General features: G+C 41.0%; 1 protein-coding gene across 7 annotated transcripts in view; it reads right to left on the reverse strand.

Annotated features, from left to right (window-relative positions):
* The window catches only part of col14a1a (collagen, type XIV, alpha 1a), a 150,628-nt gene that overhangs the window by 78,045 nt on the left and 52,057 nt on the right, over window positions 1–20,526 (reverse strand). For all 7 annotated transcript variants that reach the window (XM_086218871.1, XM_086218869.1, XM_086218870.1 and 4 more), the window contains 14 exons: window positions 12,968–13,123; window positions 12,648–12,767; window positions 12,375–12,539; window positions 11,659–11,823; window positions 10,618–10,769; window positions 9,722–9,851; window positions 8,653–8,798; window positions 8,366–8,495; window positions 8,032–8,171; window positions 7,372–7,498; window positions 5,898–6,037; window positions 4,009–4,141; window positions 3,561–3,596; window positions 1,281–1,423 (listed from right to left, as the gene is read on the reverse strand). In XM_086218871.1, coding sequence (XP_086074997.1) covers window positions 1,281–1,423; window positions 3,561–3,596; window positions 4,009–4,141; window positions 5,898–6,037; window positions 7,372–7,498; window positions 8,032–8,171; window positions 8,366–8,495; window positions 8,653–8,798; window positions 9,722–9,851; window positions 10,618–10,769; window positions 11,659–11,823; window positions 12,375–12,539; window positions 12,648–12,767; window positions 12,968–13,123 — 1,883 coding nt within the window. The remainder of the gene's footprint in view (window positions 1–1,280; window positions 1,424–3,560; window positions 3,597–4,008; window positions 4,142–5,897; window positions 6,038–7,371; window positions 7,499–8,031; window positions 8,172–8,365; window positions 8,496–8,652; window positions 8,799–9,721; window positions 9,852–10,617; window positions 10,770–11,658; window positions 11,824–12,374; window positions 12,540–12,647; window positions 12,768–12,967; window positions 13,124–20,526) is intronic.

Here is a 20,526-nt window from a genome sequence, read left to right on the forward strand (position 1 = left end):
ATGGTGTTCCAAAATGCATGCATCTGTAATGGACCTAGCATTTTCTACCCCCAAAAAAGAAGACAAACAAAATGAGACAGTCCTGATCCTCTTTTTGTCCTGTGCTGTCAAGGCGGAGCGGTCTGACCTAGTAAGATGGAAGGAGCTGTCCAGTTCCGCCTGAGGAACTGAAGCACCTGCTCATACACTCCATTTAGTACCTAAAAAAGTCGAAATGTGGCCGGTGCATTGTGTTGTGCAGCGTGTAAATGTCCCTCCCTGACACCTCAGTGACATGCTGGTGACTGAGGTAAGCGCCCCTGGGTTTTAGCCTCCTTGTGGGCGTGCCCACTCCCCATGCCAGTGATGCAGAATGTGAGACCAGTGGTGGATGGTACTTACACAACACAGTGCACATATCCACAAACACTGATATGCTGTCACTCACAAACCTCCGCATCAAAACTTTCTAAATCTGTGCAGCAAGCACCTCTATCCAACAGCCAGCAGACAGATTTAAGCCTTTTTTCCATTTTGTTTAGCAGTTGATTCTCCCCGCCCTCATTTTGTTTATTTTACTCGTTTCTCTGCTACACCCCATCTCTGCTCCGAGTGAGGTACATGGCTGCTGAAAAGATAATGGAATGTCTTGTGGCTTGGCCAGGCCTCTCCATCTTCTACGGCTCTGACACCACATCGGGAAATTAAAACGGGGAGAGGAAGATGGGGAGTGGGAGGAAAGTTAAGAGGAGGTGAGAGAGGAAAAGACAAGAGGGAGGCAAAGCAGAGAGAAGCAAAGCAATGGAGGGTTTTTTGTGTGTGTGTGTGTGTGTGTGTGTGTGTGTGTGTGTGTGTGTGTGTGTGCGCATGCGCGTGTGCCTGCGTGCGTGTGTGTGTGTGTGTGCGGCAGCAATCAGGGTCAGCACATGCTGCTGAACTCGAAGGCTCATACCACAGATAAAGGGATCAGGAACGAGAGGCCAAGTGGCCCAGGACTAAAAGTGTAATCAGTTTTCTGATTGGAGCAGATGACCCAACAGTGACCACTGCAGTGCCATCCAGCTGGCTGGCGGTGTGAAACAACGAGGACCTTCCTTCCAGCTCAAACCCAGAGTTGTCCACACTCAACAATCAATATTCACTACTCAACAAAGGAATTTGTTTAAGTCTACTGCACTTGTACTTACTGTATTTTCATGAGAGCAAACATTCAAATCAGTAGGACAAGCCTGATGTTACTAAAACCTTTACATCTGCATTTGATCATTTATAACCTGCAAATGACATCCTGTTAAACTCACATTCTCCTCTTTGTGATCACCCTTGAGGCCGGCGTAGGAGATCCTGTAGCTCTCAACACGGGGGTCTTCAAGCTCCCATGATGCCTTAAGGCTCTGTGTGGTCTCATCACTCAGCAGGAGGTTCCTCACCGCCTGACGGGGCGCTGTGCCACATCACAATCATCAGTTACAGCACGGTCGGATTAATATGTTCCACTGAAAAGCTGCTATTTCTGCTATTTTTCCCCACATTTTTATTGTACTTTGGGATCAGAGAAACCCTAAAAAAATAAATAAATAAAAACAAGCAATGGCTAGCGCCAAATTCTGACCATGCTGTTTAAGAATCTAAAAATGGTTTCAAGTAGAGCAGATTGTTCTCAGGAACTCCAGACGAAAGCCAAGTGTTTGTCTATTTCAATTGTTGTAATCCAAGTTGACATGTTTTAAAGGTCCTGAATGGATGAAAATGTGTGTTAAGAGCCACACAAATTACAACGTTTAACAACCGACATTAATTTAAAAAACAGGAGCCTCTTAATGTCTTTCAACAGGACAATTTGATTTGTGATTTTCACAGAAGCACTTGGAAACTTAAACAAAGCAGATGTACCAAAGTTTCAAGGGCAGTGAGCAAAGACTTAAAGAATGGAGACGTGTTGCTTCTTAAATTGTTAAGAGTGTGGAAACGGCTTGGACTCGATTAGCTGCAGTTTGCTCTTCATACAAACAGTCCAGGCGGCCTCTGGGTCGCCTCGGAAATAATGAAGAGCTACAGTTGCTGAGTGAAGCCGACTTTGTAAACACATTTATGACAACGCAAGTGATCTCCCAGGGCTTTTTCTTCTGGTGCATCCAAGTGGACAATATTTCACTTTTATATTCACTGAATCAAAGCAAATGGTGTGTTTTCTGAACTATTTTTAGGAGCATACTAGTGTTGTTACAACAGGATTAAAACTAGGTCAGTTTCTCTGCACAGAGAGTAAAGCCAATGCTGTGCCTCAGTGGTCAGGCCACGCTCAGACACGCTAGCTAGCCTACATTCATGTTTGTTTACACTGTTTTAGTAAAACTGAAGTACAAAATTTAACTGGTGTGAGCCTGTACACCCAGTTCGGACCGCTAAAACCGGAAACCTACCCGAGCCTATAAGAGTTCACAAACAGGAAGACTTGACAATCACTGATTAAGACTCAAATTATGTCCAATTCAAATCTTCTGAGAAAATCAGTAATATGTGGTTTTCTTTGTGTGTTTGTTGCTTCGCATCTCTTGGCATTTCTATGACTGTGGCTGCAGCTGTTGTGGAGATGATGCAAAATGCAGCTCCATCTACATTCTAATGGATAGTTTTATCTGTTAAAAAGTGTCTCAGGTTGCTATGATTCTGATCTGCCCTCCATAACCTAAGAACAGACACACTGGATCCAAGGAAACTTCATGTTTTCACATGTCGGCAAAGCTAAATCATTTTTGTCACAGCCATATTGGATTACTGCTATTTACACATTATGAATTATCTCTTAAAACACTTTGATAGATTTTCTTCATGCTCTTGAAAATTGTTAACAGGAAAGGGATGCTATATTGAGAAATGTGTATCAATTGTTTTTCTTAGTTACCTAACACAGCCCACGTACAGTAAAGGCTGCTGAACCCTAGACCGTTGATCCATTTATTAGGGAGAGAGGGGTTGTTGAATACTGCATGGGGAGGAGCATGCTACTGTACATTCATGTGTCTCTGGTTTTAAAAGGACCATATCTCAGCTCACTGGTGTCTTAACTACAATATGCATATGTAAAATATATGTAGGATACAATTTGCAAAAGTATTTTTTTTAACCTGAGCACCATCTTCCTATGTTTTTGGGCCTAAATAATGGACAGGGCTCCTTTCCATAATGCTTTGGACACTTAATAAGCTTTAAACTTGTAGAAGCTGTTTGGTAATTTCCAATTTCCGGTGGCATCTCCCTCCTTATTGACTGGTCCCTATCAATCTCTTTGACCCCATAAATTGTAAAATATAGCAAAAATGAATAATAACTTCTATAAAAAAAAAAAAACTCTCATGAGTGCACTGATTTGAAGTAAAACTAGCTTTAATACATTTAGTAGTACACCATGGTACCGGGTGTTTTCAGCATCCTGTTTGGCCAGGTCAAGACAAGTTCATTCACCCTCACCAACAGCCACCAACGCGTTGCCATGGACAACACTGAGAATGTTAAGTTTGAACCATGTCACCACTGACATTTCGGACTCATTGTTTCACAGTGATTTAGACACATCTTACCTGCAGTTGTGGTGGCAATTGTTGTTGTCTTGGCCACTGGGGAAATAAAGAAAGCATAAATCAGATAATTAAACTTGAACTGCTCTCAGCAATACTATTTATCAATAGCTTGGGTAATTAGATAAAAATGTAACACACAATTGATAGGAAAATAGATTTTCTTCTGGGATAAGCAAGGACAAACAAGTCAACGTAATCGGTTTCATGCAGCTAATTTCATGATGACACAAGGAATCTGCGACGAGGAAGTGGATGGTCGCACTGTTCTGCTGCAATTTTTGAAAAGACAGTTGAAGAGTTACTTTGTTCACAGGTTAATTCTAATAAGGGAAATTCAGAGGATCCTATGCCCTGAAACTACATCTTTCACCTTTTCTAACAAATTATGAATTGATAAGGTGATGAAAGGACAACCAAGTCACGAACACTACTACATGAACCCTCTTACATGTGGTCTCTATGACGGACCCGGTGTCACTCTCCTTTTCATCTTTGAATATGGCCGTCAACAGGACTTCATAATCAGTAGATGGACTCAGACGGGTCAGGATGTAGCTGTTGGCGCTTCCACTTAAGAGAACCTGGAAAAGAGAGAAAAAGATCCTGTACGATGTTCAACAATATATTTTCTCTGGAAAATATCAACTTCCAAAAAAAAATCCAAAAACTGCTGGCTGATATTAATGCTGTTTTATATCACCACTTCATCTTTAAAATTTTGCATTACATAAACATTTGACTAGTCGTTCGTTTTGTTGCAGAAAAGACCCCTGGTGAGAAGGACTCAATTTGCCCAGTAAAGGTGTGAAATCATGCTAAACACACAAGGAGTACAAGTACAATAATTCCCTTTATTTTGTGCTTTGAAAATGACTGAAAAGGTGTTAGCTGACTCATCACTGTTCTGGGCTTTTGTAATTTGTTGAATTTGTTGTTCAAATATTTTATGTGCCAGATAGAAATAAAGTTGCCTGAGTAACTCTCAAGATGTGACACAAGTTTTAGCACAAGCCAATAATCTGACGAAGTTATTTATTCTTTAAGTATGTACAATAAAAACAGAGTTAGAATAAGGCCATTATAAACACTTACAAAGATCATTACAATATGAGAAATCAGAAATGTGTGGTTTTCCCCGAATACGACAGGGTAGCCAGTTGGACCAGCTGCTGCTGCTGACGTCCAACATCTATCTGCAATTTGTGCAACACAAAAATGAGCCAGGCCCCAAAGTAAATACAAAGAGGTCATCAAAAGTACAACTTGCTTCTGCAGAGAGCAACTTTGAAACTGGAATTTACAGTAGGTGACTCACTATCCAGATTATTGCAGGAATGTGTTTCTTCACAGAGCCTTTGGAGACTCAGTTATGTGCAAATTTCACCGGTGGGGCCAGGTTTTTGTGCTTTCCTAAGTATATTAATGATTGATTTGCTCCCTTTTCTTTTTACATTTTCTTGCTTTTAGTGAGACGTATTTTATAGTTTTATAGTATTTTTCCTTTGCAGTGCCCACAGTAGTATTTGCCTAATTAAAGAGGAGATTCATTTTATTGATGAACCAAGAGTACAGACACAAAAAAAAAGCCGGAAAAGGCTCATCAATTTTATTACTTACTCTCCATGCATTTCTAGATTAGTGTACAATCTGTGTGTGTGACTGTGTAAAGGTGTTGTTTATTCTCCTGTCAGATGTACAAATACAGGCCAGTCAATGCAGGATGCGTGTTTACTTTATGTGGGTGAGACGGAGCAAAGCTGCTGTATTACCGGCCCACCTCTCCAACACCACAGAGTTACTTTCAGCTCCGATGACTCTCACCGAAACATACACCCTCACAAAACATGCAGACAAATACGCGCGCACACACACACACACACACACACACACTTGCATACACTCCGTTATAGACCTGAGGGCTCTATCTCTGCCTCCCAGTTGTCTCTAAACCTCAGATCATGGTAATAAAACACCCAAGCCATTAATTTCTACATTTATTCAGCCTTTATTTATATTCAGCCGTGCCAGGGGTTTTAATGTCTACCCATCGAGCAGTTAAGCCTGTATTCATGTCTATAAAGTACAGCCTCCACTTTATCTGGGCACATGGAGATAATAAGTAAACCATTGCCTTGTTGAAAATTCTAAATCTGTGTAGAATATTAATCTTATGGCACTAAATTACAGTTTTACTGGAGTAATATTTGTCAGACTGATGAAAAGAAAATACAAATTTGTGGCTTGGGGTGGCCAGGACTCAAACTTAATGTTTCAAGCCTATAGCGTTGTCAGCATTTTCTATTATATGACGATGACCTTATACTGCATGTTACTGACCTCCTTTGTGTCGCCACCCATGAGCGGTGCCCAGGAGAGTTTGTAGAGGATGATGTCATTAGCTGAATGGTCCCAGCTGATCTGGAAGCTGTCTGAACCAACATCGCTGGTGCGGAGATGTAGAGGACCTGGTACTGGAGCTGAGAAACACAACTAAACATTACTATTTTAAACAAATACTTACAAATAGGCATCTTGAGCACATAAGGACGTTTCATTGCTGTGTATCACTTCTTTGTGACTCAAGGAAGCTGAAAGAACCAGCCAGATTTACTTTATTTTAGCTAATGGCAACTAACTGCGAACGACAGCAAAGTTGTCCAGTTGACAGTTTTGCTCTTGTTTGTAGTTGGTGGCCGAGGTCACCATTAGTATCAAGCTAAATATACGTGGCTGGCTCTGTCCTCATTAAGGAGTCACTAAGAAGTGATGAAGTGGTCAGAAAAATGTTTTGCGTGATTTGTGAGTACTTGAAAGGTAAAACATTCTTTTTGAGCGAAGTATCGCTTTAACCTTTCCCGTTTAACCATGCATGTTTTAAAATACTGCAACCCCAAATATTCATTTTGTATTTCCCCAGGAACCAAAAGATGCACAGAACTGACGATCCACTTCTGTATGCAGCAGCAGGCAATTCAAAGAGTCTTGATCTCAGAATAGGACTCAATCAGACACATTACATTTCTACCAGCTTTTGTTGTGTTTGTTTGAGTTTTTGTAATACATCACTTAGGACATCGCTTTTTGGACTTTAACTTGAGGTTTGTTCAGGAAAGCTTGTTGGACCCTATTTTTTGTACGTGAACTCCAATCATTCAGAATTCCCACCACATCCACAAAACCTTCAAACTACTGGCCAACTTGTGTTACTTCTTGACACTTCTTCTCTGACAGCTGATCCACATGACGAAGTTTGTAAAGAGATGAAAAAAAAAAATCAGCACAGCATTTCAAGTCAGTCTTTAAAGAGTTGCATTCCAGAAATACTCTTTCAGCTGACTCAGCAGCACCGGAGCGCAACCGCTTGTTGCTTAAAGGGGTATTCTAACAAATCAATAACTGTTAACGTGAGGGAATAGTCAGGGACAGTAAAATGACCTTTATAATGTGACTGGGCTATTTTGCTGAGGTATAAATGAGATGGGAAGACAGCCAAAGTGGCACAAGGACCAGTCGGGGTAATAGAATTCAACCCTGTTTGGCACCAAGAGAAAAATGGCTCGCCCTCTAATGGTATTGATAAAACAATTTTTTTTTTTTAAATTTAAAAAAAATTGACAACACTCTCTTCAGCAGAATTGAGGGAAATGGAGTTTCTACAAATTAAGAGGACAAACTAAACTACAACTACCTTTAATCAACATGCTCCTGCATTTGGATTAAAGGTTCACACTCATCCAAGACTAAAATAACTAAAGCTATAACTTAAGGATCCAGCTAGCCAGTTAATCTTGTAGTCAACAAATGGGCTTACTGGTAGTGAATCCATCTGTGAGTGGCTCTGACTGGCCCTCGTCATACACAGCAAAGATGGCTACTGAGTACTCCATCAGAGATGTCAGCTCGCTGAGGTCGTATGAGGTCACCGGACCCACCTCCACCTGCAGGTTGAATGGAGAAACAATACACACACACACACACACACACACACACACACACACACACACACACACACACACACACACACACTGGTAAGTTTAATACAGCTCAGTTTAATCAATTTTAATTAATTAATTAATTAATTAATCATGACACTACTCATTCGGAATTTGGAACACATTGATGTGTCTAACACTCGTTCAACAAACTAGATGCAACCACTGCGATGACAAGTACACAGCACTACACATGCACACTCACATACACAACTCTCCTGTGTAAATGCAAAACCTGTACAGATTCCAAGCTGGTTTCTCATAACACATTTGACTCATTTTCATATTTTGAGGCAGAATCACTGTTAATCTCCTTTTTCCCACTCTGATATTTCTTCATATCTCAGCCACAAAAGTTGTTACTCGATATTGTAATGAATAATTACAACTATGGCATTTGAGAAATGCTTCTTACACACACACACACACACACACACACACACACACACACACACACACACACACACACACACACACACCTCCTGTGTGTCGAGTCCATCAGTCTTGACCCACATAATTCGGTATCCAGTAACTCCATGGGGTGCAGGGTCCCAGCTGATGTGTGCAGAGTTGTAGGTGATGTCAGAGAACTGGAGGTTGCTGGGAGGGCTCAGTGGTACTAAGGAGAGACACAGGTAGAACAGATCAACCTGTATGTGTGTTCATGTTTCATTTGGACACTAAGGATTTTGTTGGGCGGGACCTCCTCACGGGCCATTTAGAGTAATTTAATTTCAATTCTTTAAAGAGGGAGAGTGAGGGCCTGTGTATGTGTGTGTGTGTGTGTGTGTGTGGGAGGGGGGGGTCACTGACGTGTAGTTTCCTGGTTTGTAATGGGATCACTAGCCTCCTCTCCATACAGAGCATAAACAGTGACAGTGTATTCAGTGTGAGGAAGCATCTGATCCAGGACCAGCTCTGTCACTGCATCTGATACTTTGACCTATGGAGCAAAACATACAAACGTCAACAATTAACTCAAAACCATTAGCTCTTTGTTGGAAACTTGGCATTTGAAACTACAATGAATGGAATCTATTTGTTCAAATCTTTTTTCTTTTTTTTTTTAGCACTTTCCTGTCTCCTGTCATTTTCATTACCTCCTTCTCATCCAAGTCTCCATCACCTGTAAGCGGAGCGTACAACAACATGTAGCCAGACACTCTGTCCACATTGTTCCATCTTGCTTTCATGGAGCTGTGAGTCACGTCCAATAACTGGAGGCTGGTCACAGCGGGAAGTGCAACTATGAACACATACACACCACAAACACCCACACACACAGACGCGCGCCCAAGCACGCACAGAAGCACAGGTCAATAAAGGAATACAAATCTTTTGAATTTGGGTTGATAATTGGATTGCTTCTTTCTAAATCCTTCACTAAGATTGTGTGTTAAGCAAAGTAAAACACTTCTCTGATCTGTGCTCCTCCTGCATCTATGAATGAGCTGTTGGGCAGTAATCAAATATACACAACAAAATCAGTGCGTATTTTGAAATGAACATAAATGTGTGCAGTCATTCATTTGAAAAAAATTATATCAAAAAAGCCATTTTTAAAAGGGGTGAACAATGTAAAAAAAATAGATAAATCAATCATAGACACAAAGTGATTGTAAAAATTAATCATTTATTTGAATGGACTTTTATCAGTTTTAAACTCTCATCTGATTTCACAAATTAACTGGGGTCTCTCCCACCGAGCAGATTTGTGTTAGAACATTAATCAGTAACACATATTCATGATGTGCAGTCCTATGGAGGTGGAGGTGAAAATGTCTGTCATTGTTTTGCTAGATGGGTCTTAGCAATGGCAACCATGAGGAAAATGAAATTATGAGGATTTGAACTGTTTAACATCTTTCAAAGCGCAAACAGCAGTTGAGTCACTGGCTTCATATTTACAGTATAAATATAATATGCAAACTTAAACTTTCAGAAAACAGGGAAAAAAACATTCATCAAAACAACAAATCTCCTAGCTTAGGAAAAAAACGAATATTTACTGAATTTTAAGCATGAAACAAATGTCATCCTTCTGGACCCTTTCATCATCTTGCATTATTTGGAGCATTATTTTCAACAGGCCATTATCATTAGCTTGTGATGCTGACTGAAACATTGGTGTCAGGCTTTACTTGTCACATTTCTCCATAATAAACTTACGTGTTGTTTCCGATCCTCTCAGGGCTTCACTTGCTTCATTCTCGTAAACAGCAAACACAGCCAGCTCATAATCAGTGAGGGAGCTGAGATGCTGCAGCACCACTGAAGTCTCATCGTCATCTACTACAGCCTAGGGAGCAGAAGCATGAGAGGAGGATGTGTGCAATGCATGGAAGAGTCAGAAAGAGAAATGACAACCAGAAATAGATAGGAAACACCAAGGGAAGTATAAAGAAAAGGGAATGTGGAGTAATTAATGGGGAACAATGAAAATGATAAACCCAAGAGAGCAATATCAAAAAAAGGTAAGGACAGGAAAGAGAGAAGGAGACTGGGTGGGGAGGCTTAAAACATTTGTTGTCATTCCAAGCTGAAAGAGGCGCAGTTGAGATACACATTAGGTCCTGTCAGAGCCAGCTGGAATGGACTCCTTACATGCAGCTCCACAACATCTGGTCGCTGTACACTCAGCAAAGCAAAAAAGATTTAATGGTGTCTGAGGTCAAACGTTCTGGAAAAATCAAACAGGTGCCTGGATCAGCTAGAGTATCATTTCTAGAGAGCCCTCATTATCGGCATGCACGTTCAAGGGAGTCATGAATGGATGAATGAGAGAGAGAGAAAGAGAGAGAAAGAGAAAGAGCTATGGATGAATGATACATCCTACGTCAGAAGGAAAATCTGAACTCAAAGTTTAGACCATCATAAAGAGCCCAGATAATTCCCATGAGTGTAGTAAAGATGATGGAGGAGCAGAACAGACGTCTCTCTGCTCCTGTGGACTCTCCTGACATCAGTACGTGGTAAGTTCTGCTATAAAGTTGCAATGACATTGATATTCATAAAGTGATACCTTTATTTGGCAGTAGTGTGTTCTTAGCAGAAAACACACTCACCTCCTGCGGTTCTCCTCCCTGTGAAGGGTAATAAACCACTCTGTATTTCACTACATTTCCAGGAGAGGGGCTCCAGGTAACTCGAAAGCTCCTGGCGGTGACCTCTGATGTCACCAGGTCTGACGGTGGGCCCATCTCCTCTGGTGGCAGTACTGAAAAAAGAAACGGAGAGGAAAGAGAGAGATTACATCAAATTAGTCACACTGAGTGCAAGAAAAATTCACATATGTTGAGACCAGAGTTACATCGTGTTGGAGGACAATAAAACACATAAAACAGGATTTACGTTGTCCCTTTGGAGACATCCTATTTCTGGTTTCCCATCCTGCATCCAATGAGGTTAGAACTTATAGCAGGGGAGTGAGATGAAAGCATAGAGCCTCCAATGAAGCCTATAGCTGTTGTTAGCCGTTCCGTCCTAATGAAAATGGTAAAAACAGCTATTCCAATGAATCATTTAGGGATGCATTAGGAGAATTCAAAGTCATCACATTCAAAATTACTGACTGGACTTTTCAAAACATTATCATCAGCCCCAAATAAGTGAAAAGAGTAAATGCTGGAGAGCAGATCCCTGACTGCAGTGCTGCATGTGCACAAAAATGCACCTCTGAGACATACATATTCATTAGCGCTCCACAGTCTGTGCTGTCTACGTACTGTAACAAACCAGAGTAATTTACCTCTTAATATCTGCCTGATGAAAACAACATCATACTAAAAAAAAAAAGAAAGGGCAGAAAATGCATCTACTGCCATGCAGATGGCAGGTGTGTTCTGCTTCATTCAAGTCCTATAATTCTAGTTAGACATTATATATCTTTAGATTCATGTTAAATATTTGACTGAAAGGTATATTCAGATACGACTGGTTTAATATGCGTTGCATACTGATGCAAAGCAAGCTTTGATATAATTGAATCAGTATAAATGTGAAATGTGTAGTATATTCATTGCTGACCCCAGGAACTAATTTAATTGGCTACAGTACATCAATAGCTTGTTGGGATCCTTTAAAATAACTAATCTTTGTCTCCCTACGCTGCTTGATGTCCTTGTCTTGCTGCTCCACTTGTTCACACACTGTTCTGGTCAGTCCCTCCACAATGGAGCTCATTATGTTGAAGTCAGCCACATTATATACATGAGAGTTGTCCGGATCAGAGGCGATGGAGCGCAGCTCGTTCTCATCAGCATTCTTGACACCTGAAAAAAGTAGGGAAACAAAGACTTAAGCCACATTAGCATTGGCCTTCCTCTTGTTCAGCCTTAATAAATAGTCTGTGTGTAACTGTGTAATGCTCCTTACCACTCTGTCCACCCCCAGCACCCTCAGGTTAGCCTGCCTGGGGCTCCAGTCTTTCCCCTACACAGTGGAACACTGCTGCCTCCTCCACTGGCTCCAGGTTCAAAAGCCATTTTATATACTAGCATTTGAATCCCACTGATGTTTCTGTTTTTGTGACTCAGGCTTTTTATTTGTACCTCTGAGCACTGTGCCTGATATTTATGTTGTTGTTCTTTATTGTATCTGTGATTTTATCCGTCTGCTGCGGCTTGTACGGCACTTTGGCCAACGTGGGTTGTTTTCTAAATTCTTATGAGTTGAATATAGCACAGCAGGACTGTGAATAAGTTCACTTTTAGGAAACTTTATTGTCAGGTTTTAGCACAAAGGCAAGAAGTAATCTTAAGATAAATATGACCCTTCCCCTCTGTCTTTCCACACTACTGCGTTTGCCTGTGCCGATACTCACCAATAGCAAACAGCTCCACTCCGGCCTTTTGCAGGCTCTCTGCAGGCGGGATAACATCATCTTGAGATTTCCCATCCGTGATGAGGATCCCAATCTTGGGAACACCATCACGCGCACCAGCCTCAGGCTTGAAACAGTTCTCCAAGATATAGGTCAAAGCCAGGCCTGGAGGAACGTGGTTTACGGGAACAGTTAGACAATTAGAGGCGAGACCAGATGAGATTATAAAAGTACTACTAGTAACGGTTTGTTGGTAAAGGTGTAATGGAGTACCTGTGAGAGTGTTTCCTCCTTTGTAAGGAAGGTTCTTAACAGCATCAATGACAGCGTCTTTAGTAGTGAAAGCATTTAGGTGCCACTCTATCCTTGGATCGCCACTGTACTGAGCCAGACCTACAATCACACCAAAAAATGTCAGTGCAAACCTTTTTTTGCAACATGGCAGGTTATTCACTTGGATTACATTCTCCATCTTACACTCATAGAGTTGATGAATACAGAAAAAAGCATAGTTATTGACAGACACGAGTTATTTACATCACAAGACCACAAGAGTCTCCAACTGTCGGAGGAGGAAAGTAGCTTAGACTCACCTATCCTGGTCTTATCGAAGCCAACATCAAAGGCGTTCACAAGGTTTTCTAGGAACAAGCGGACCAGCCGGAAGTTGAGCCGACCAATACTCCAGGAGCCGTCCACCAGGATCACGATGTCTGCTATCGCCTCGGTGCGGCAAATAAACTGGTCAGCTGCACAAGAGAATAGGAAACAAAATCCATTGGAGCAGAAAAAAAAGTAATTGAAATCATAATGTCTTTTTGTGTTTTCTGATGTGCAGGACTCTTATCCAAAAATAAAGAAAACAAAAACACAGACACAGCTTTACTGTCACACTCCTTATATACTGAATCATCTTATCTTGATCTAAAAAAAACAAAACAAAAAAAACACATTCAGAGTTGAGCATAGTTATTAGAAATGAACTTACTACATCCTCTACTCCTCTCAGACCAACTCATTCAGTGTAATCCCTGCTTATCTTCACATCTTGTCAAGTATGATTTACTAGAAAAGAACATATACTGTATTCTAAAGGTGTTATCTCAAACACTGTATCTGTATACAAGAGGAGACGAAACATGAAAGGCCTGAGGTCGTAAATAATCCAGGACATGCTGACACGGTTCGTGTAAAAATGAAGGCAACAAAGGATAAAGGCTTTACATTTCTGTATATAAAAAATATGTTAAAAGGTTCAGATAAACAAGACAGAGTGGAGTGATACTGTGAATCAATAAAAATAATTCAACGGCTGCTCGATTTTGTGCTTCCCAAAAACACTCCCTCCATGAAGACAGAGGAGGGAGGTTTGACTTCTTACTGTGCTCTAACAGATGTTACTTCAGTGGCTCAAAGCCCAGTTACACTACAAACTACCTTAAAGTTTAAAACTTAATTGTTCCTCAGGCAAAATATTTCACTAAAGTGAGGCGTGTTTAGGAGTTCTGCATAAAGCCTCTTAGGTGGTTCCAGTGCCTAATTGTTTAGACTGAGGCTTTCACGGTACTTACTGTCATGATACAGCACATGTGCACTTTAGTTACCATGGTTACGCTTCACTCACATCATCATCCAACAGCATTATTTCAAGTGGTAGACACTCAAAAATGGACAAGAAAGAGAATACAAAAATAGAAAGTCCAACTGGCCAAAAGATGAAGAGGCAAGTGTTCTTGAAGGATAAAACCAAAAAATTTATGAAATCCACTCCAGCAGAAATGTGACAGAGTGGACAAAGTCAGAGTGACTGACGAGAGTAAGAATCATGAAAATATTGTTGTGACAGCAAGAACAGATAGGAAAGGGTTAGGGTTTACTCTCTACCACGTTGTGCATCACTCATTGTGTACAGTAGATTCTTCCTGGCCTGAAAAATGTGTCTTCATGTCATCCTCCTCATCAATCACCAGTAATCAATGTTATAAAACACTGGTGGGTCCCTAAATGTTTGGTTTTTTTACTCCTAAGGACCTTTTAGCGATGCATAAGGGAACATTTCAGCTGTTAAGGGCAATCACTGAGGGTCTTTCCTGACCACATCTAAAGGAAATCCTTGTGCTAACAATCAAGGATCATATTTTTGTTCGGTTGTATTTATCTGATGTGGCCAGTTTTGGTTTCACATTGCAACTGTGTGAGAGAACTAAAGAATTTCATCCTGTTGTCATCACCCATGTGGGCTGCATCTCCCTCCATTTGTCACTGATTGTTTTGAAGAGAAAATTGACATCAAATGACAATAAACTAAATATTCATCCCCCACTCTCTCCATCTGCTTCTTTTCCAGGTTGTTTTACTTCTTCATCAAAGTTGTTTAATCCTGACTAAATCCTGACACAACTTCCTGTACTTGGTTGAACTAAAGTCTGAACTATCCAAAATAGTTTTTCAAAATGCAAATAAAGCAAACCAAGGTTCAGTTTGATCCATTCCAGACCAAGACCACCTCTTCAGGTCAATTCAGTTTTGTTTTGTTCAGACTGTGGTCCTAGGAGGCTTTCACACCTGCTATTTGAACAAACTAAAAAGACTGAGGATCTGGACAAAATACTGCTGGTGTGAGAATGCCTGAAGGCAATATGAGGGCATCTTTAACCCAAGTGGTTTAATACAACCAGGTTTTTGGTGTGAAATAGTAACACCCCAGTCCCAGACTCACTAAAAGACCACAAAGATCTATCAGCATCAACAGCAGCACTGGTTCCACCATCACTGAGGTACCCTTGAGCAAAGTGCTTCACCCCAACTGCTCCAGTGGAAGCAGATCTGACTGGTTGTACTGGGCAGGGTGAATGCGTAACTCTGTTAATGTGATCAAGGAACTCCTGTGGAAGAGAGTATTTTCTTCTCAATGAGCAACCCTTGAATAAATTCACCCTCCAAGCTTGTGAGCCTTTGTCAGAAACACAAGAAGCGTTTGGACGTATTCACGGGAGATGGTTACTATGTATGAACAAGCCTTTGGAAAGTAACTTTTTTTAATCTGAATAATATGTCACAAATTCATTAAAGACGCTGCCTGGCTATGAGGAGCACATAAGTGATTTTCCAGACAGTCTTCTGTCTGCCGCCAGTGTCTGTCTGACTGCTTGAAACATCCATCTGCCACAGACGACAGATGAAGGAGAGAAGAGAAGACAACAAGGTCAGGAGATCGCCAACGATAATTTCATGGTTTTCAAATACACTAGATACAACTGGGGTGCGATCATAAAATATATTCTCCCTGTGGCCAGGGAATGTGAAGAGAAGAGAAGAGAGGAAAAGAGAAGAGAAGAGAAACAGCTTGGTTGAAGAATTTCAGTAATATTGACTAAAGACTGAGGCCAAACAGCAATTCTCATAGTTTTTCCTCTCATGAACACCCAAGTATAGCTGTTAAATTCTGAGAAGCAAAGAAGAAAGGACCCTAACTAAATACCAGGAAGGCTTTCTTTAAAGAGACACAAAGACAGAGATCAGCTGAGGAGCTACTTTATGACAAACGTTGAGAGATATTCAGAGGGTGTTAGGCGGCTTTCCCACTCCTCCTCTATTCTACTCCACATACTGTATGCAGTAGGTCCTGTTCAGCTCCATCGTAAGAACATATGTGAATGCACCCCTCGTGCACCCCGATTAAACCATCCGGATCTCTTCAGTTCATGAGTTGAGCCCTGCTGCCATGCCTGGATCCTCTCCTCTCGACAACCATGACGGGAAAGCAGAGAGGCATCGCCATTCTAACAGCCTCTCAACAGTAATGACGGTGCTGGTCTCATAGTTCAGGATGCTGCTGGCCAAACGATAACAGAAACTGTTGTTTCTTGATGCAACAAGCAGTAATGTTAGAAAAATTAGAAAGAACTAGACTCAATGACAGAAATGAATTGACTGAATTCATGAACACAAGGCAGTACGGAGGTGGGGGGGGGGGGGTAGCACTGTAGCCTCACAGTGAGAGTGTTCTGGTTTTTGAATCCACCGGCTGGCCTTTCTGTGCAGAGTTTGCATGTTCCCCTCATGTCTGTGTGGGTTCTCTCTGGGTACTCTGGCTTCCTCCCACATGCAAAACACGCTTGTTGGGTTAACTTGAGACTCTAAATTGCTCATAGATGTGAGAGTGAGTGTTAAGCCTGATTTATGCTTCTGCGTCGTGGCGACGCTGTACCTACGCTGTAGCCCCTACGTCGTCATTGTGCATTTATAGTTCTGCGTTGAGGGAACGTGTTGCTCTGTAATTCCACGCCAAGCCACTACAGGGGTGTGGCTTTATCTTCGTATGGTTTTGGGGGACTCTTGTCGAATTCCTTAGTTTTCTTCCGGTCATAGCACATGGGTCAGAGACAGAGACAACAATGGAAGTTGTAAAGGTGGTCATACTTGCGAACCTCCTCGATAACTCTTTCTTCGGCTTGGTCCATTTTTATTTTTGCGTGTTGCTCTCACCACAGAAACTTTAAAAATGGCGGTGTTGTTGTGCTGAACCGGAAACGTCGTGTGAGCGGACCAATCACAGTCCGTTGACGTTCACGTCACTACGCGTCGACGCGACGCGTAGTCAGGATGTTTTGGAGGTGCACCTCGGGCTACGGCGTAGGGGTCTGCGTTGACGGCGTAGGTACGGCGTCGCCACGACGCAGAAGCATAAATCAGGCTTTAAGTGGTTGTCTGTCTCTATATGTGACCCTGTGAAGGACTAGTGACCTGTCCAGGGTCTACCCTACCTCTTAGACAATGGCTGCTGAGATAGCGCACCCCCCCCCCCCCCACACACACACACACACACAGACCCTGAAACAGAATTAGCAGTTGACCATAGTTTCATTTAGATGCAATGTTTCTTTTTGTGCATGATTTTATATACTTCAGCGCCAATATAATAAACACAAACAGACCCAGGTAATGTCCCCAATCTTTGTCTGAGGTTGGTAAAACAGAGGGCAAACATACGAGAGCCCACACATGGGGTTGAAAAGCAGCTTTAGAATCTGTTATAATGGCTGTGGATGTGATGTTGAAATAACAAAGTGAGAAAATGATTGGTTAAGAGCAAAAGTTCTGAGAGGGAGAAAAGCCATTAAGACAGAGGAAGGAAGTTGTAAATGCAGGATTGTCAGTAATTATAGCTCATTGGTCATATAAGTCTATTGTTGGCAGGGTGGGGAGAATGCTATTCAACTAGGCATAAAACTGCTGTTTTACATTTGGACCAATAAGCCAAGCTTGTCCCTCTCCATCAAATTATACATTTTTCAGTAAAAACGTCAAAGTAGTTGGATTGCAGGGGTAATTTTCCAAGAAGAAACCATTTGTAGCCATTCATTCATGTATAACATAAGATAATACTTCATAATTGCTAATTTCCCAAAGGTAGCTTATGTGTCACAGGGAACATTAAATCTTGGGTGAAAGTAGACTCTGTTATTTCACTGTGCTCAGGTTGTGTGATTTCATATCACTGCGTGCATTACATTATGCACTGCTTTCTGTCAGACACCCAACAGTGGTTTCTGCAAAACATATCAAGTTACAGACACTAATGGAACATCCTTACTGACGGACTTTTGGCTGCATAAGTAGACTACTGCTGAAAGTGTTAAAGTGACTGCTGGCTAAGACAGATGGATCTCTGAATGACCCAGAGGATCTAAATTTGACAGCCACAAAGAGTGATGTGAGAGCTAGAGCTAACAAAATACATTTCAAATCAATTCAAATGTGTAAACATGGAGCTCTGCCCAGACGTGTTCAATCAAATGAATTATATGAAAACAATTAGTTGACGCCTAATTAGATAGTAAGATGTAAACAAATGTCAACAACAACAACAAAAAAACTAAATGAGGCTAAAGATGGACAAATGAAGTAATTCCATAATTGCAATGCAAAGTAAACTAGCTGTGTTGCGGTCGAAACGTTCTTTCTTTATCAGTAGACAGTTGCATATGGAGGAGCTCTATTTTCTGAGGGGCTTTACAACGAGCTACATGCATGTGGACATGGAAGTGTGCTGCAACAATTGTGAGGTCAGTACGAAAATCATTCTCTCTTTCTCAAAGCCTGTCCCTGCCCTTCCCTCTTGTTTCTTCAGTCAGTTGATTTCTACAATGGAATTTTGTAAGTGGATACAAATGTTCCGATTTTGGTAAATCTGTAACCTGACATCTGTAACCCAAGTAACCTGAAGAAAGTAAGCTCAACTTTGACATTATGTACCTTGCATTATTTATTTCAGGAACCTTATTTTAGGCTTTAAGGGTAGTCAAGCTACTTCTAGCTCCCCTATAATATGAACCTGAAGCTTTTAGTCTTCTATCTTTCATTTTCACATTAAATTCCAGGATTAATGTTGGATGTTGGCAGCCAACCCTGTAAATCTTCCTCTAAGAGTTGGCTAACCAAATATCTGAGTTAGCTGATATTTTAGCTTCCCCTCTCAAGCTGAACACAGACAGCAAACAATATTTCAGTGAATAAGTGAGACATTCCAGGTTCTGAATAATTCACTGCCCTGTACTGAAATGTTCCTGATCAAACAGGCAGACGTTGGAATTGACAACTGGATTTACTGATGAGGGGTAAGTCTTTTTTTGTACCTGAGACCAGAACCCAAGAACCTTTGGGAAGGGACTAACTTTGTTTTAACTGCAGGAAACTGGGACCTAAATTTAGTTCTGGGGATATTATTTTATTCCAAAAATGTCTCATGTCGGGAGGCAGTACTTTCTGATGTGCCTGGAACCGTGAGGTTGGGTCTATTTTTAACCCAACGTTTCTCGCTATTCTACAGTTACATAGATAGAGGAGATCTCTACAGGACCCCGAAGGAGAATGTGCAAAGCTTTTTCATACATCAGCTGACTGATTTTCCTAATCATGATCGACTATATTCTGACCACACATTATAATCTGTGCTCAATACATAGTCAACAATAGGCCAGTTCTGCTTGAAAAACAATGTATGCTAAATTGTCTTTGACATGGTTGGCAGTCTGGTAACTGAAATGAAAAAATACTATGAGAGTTTCTAACCAGTTTAATAACTTCAGTGTTCATGGATCCATTATGCCTGTAAGTTATGTTGCATGATCGAACAAAGTAATTTGGATGAGTGCTTTAATTTAAATAAATTATATTGGCTGTTATATCAGGAACCTTTTTGTTTTTCATTATAGACGACATATACACATCTACTCAACTCTACACCAGTAAACTTGAATGGTGACTGTGCTGCGGTGCAAAGAGAGAGGACAGGCCAAGACATCAGTTAAGACTAATCCTAGGACTAAAGTGATTGCCACAGTCAAATCCATCAGTGTTTGTTCATCTGGACCTCATCTTTGGTGAATTCATTCAGTTTTATAGTTGGTCTTCTTTTCAAAAATTGTCTGGTGATTATTAAATTCTTTTCATTTCCTCAATGTTTTGGAAAATAATCTGCAATCATAAACAGAATTACTACTGCAATCAGGTTGTCAATGATACAGAAAATAGAAACACAAAAATATAGATATGGGAGAAGGACAGGAAGTGAGAGTCATGCATACACAACATGCCGCATAAAAATGCACACAATGTTTCCTTCCCAGCAGTGGACGTCAGACAGAATGCCTCCTGTATCCCTGTTATGTTTGCTATTGAAATCTCTCTCCTCTACTCTCCGCTTGCCTCCCACACAACAGCAGGCTGGTCAAAGGTCCCTCTGCTCCCTCCAAGTCCCATCTGCCTTTCATCATCTCATCCTTTTCTACCTTCTCCCCTTTACCATCTAACACTTTCATTGCTGATCCAGGAGCAGTTAATGTGAAACAGTGTGTCAGTGCACATTTAAGAGAAAAAGTGGCAAAAGGAGGAAGAAACGAGATCCAGGCTAAAATGTTTTTTGTTTTTTTGGTATATGATGAAATACCACAGATATATTAAAAGATTATGTGATTTGTCATGGCCTTTGTTTGGTCAAACTAAACAATTACTCTGGTTCTCCTCACCATCTTGCTATTTCTTTTTCTGCTCTAACAGGAGAAAGGCTTTGTTTGGACCCATTAACCAAACTGCCATGGCAGTCATACAAGATGTCAGCTTTCACTAGAATGTGTGTGCTCTTGTATTT

Source organism: Aulostomus chinensis, chromosome 11 (assembly GCF_037954235.1).
Source record: "Aulostomus chinensis isolate RoL2024-O1b breed Wild chromosome 11, RoL_Achi_v1.0, whole genome shotgun sequence".
Taxonomy (NCBI): Eukaryota; Metazoa; Chordata; class Actinopteri; order Syngnathiformes; family Aulostomidae; genus Aulostomus; species Aulostomus chinensis.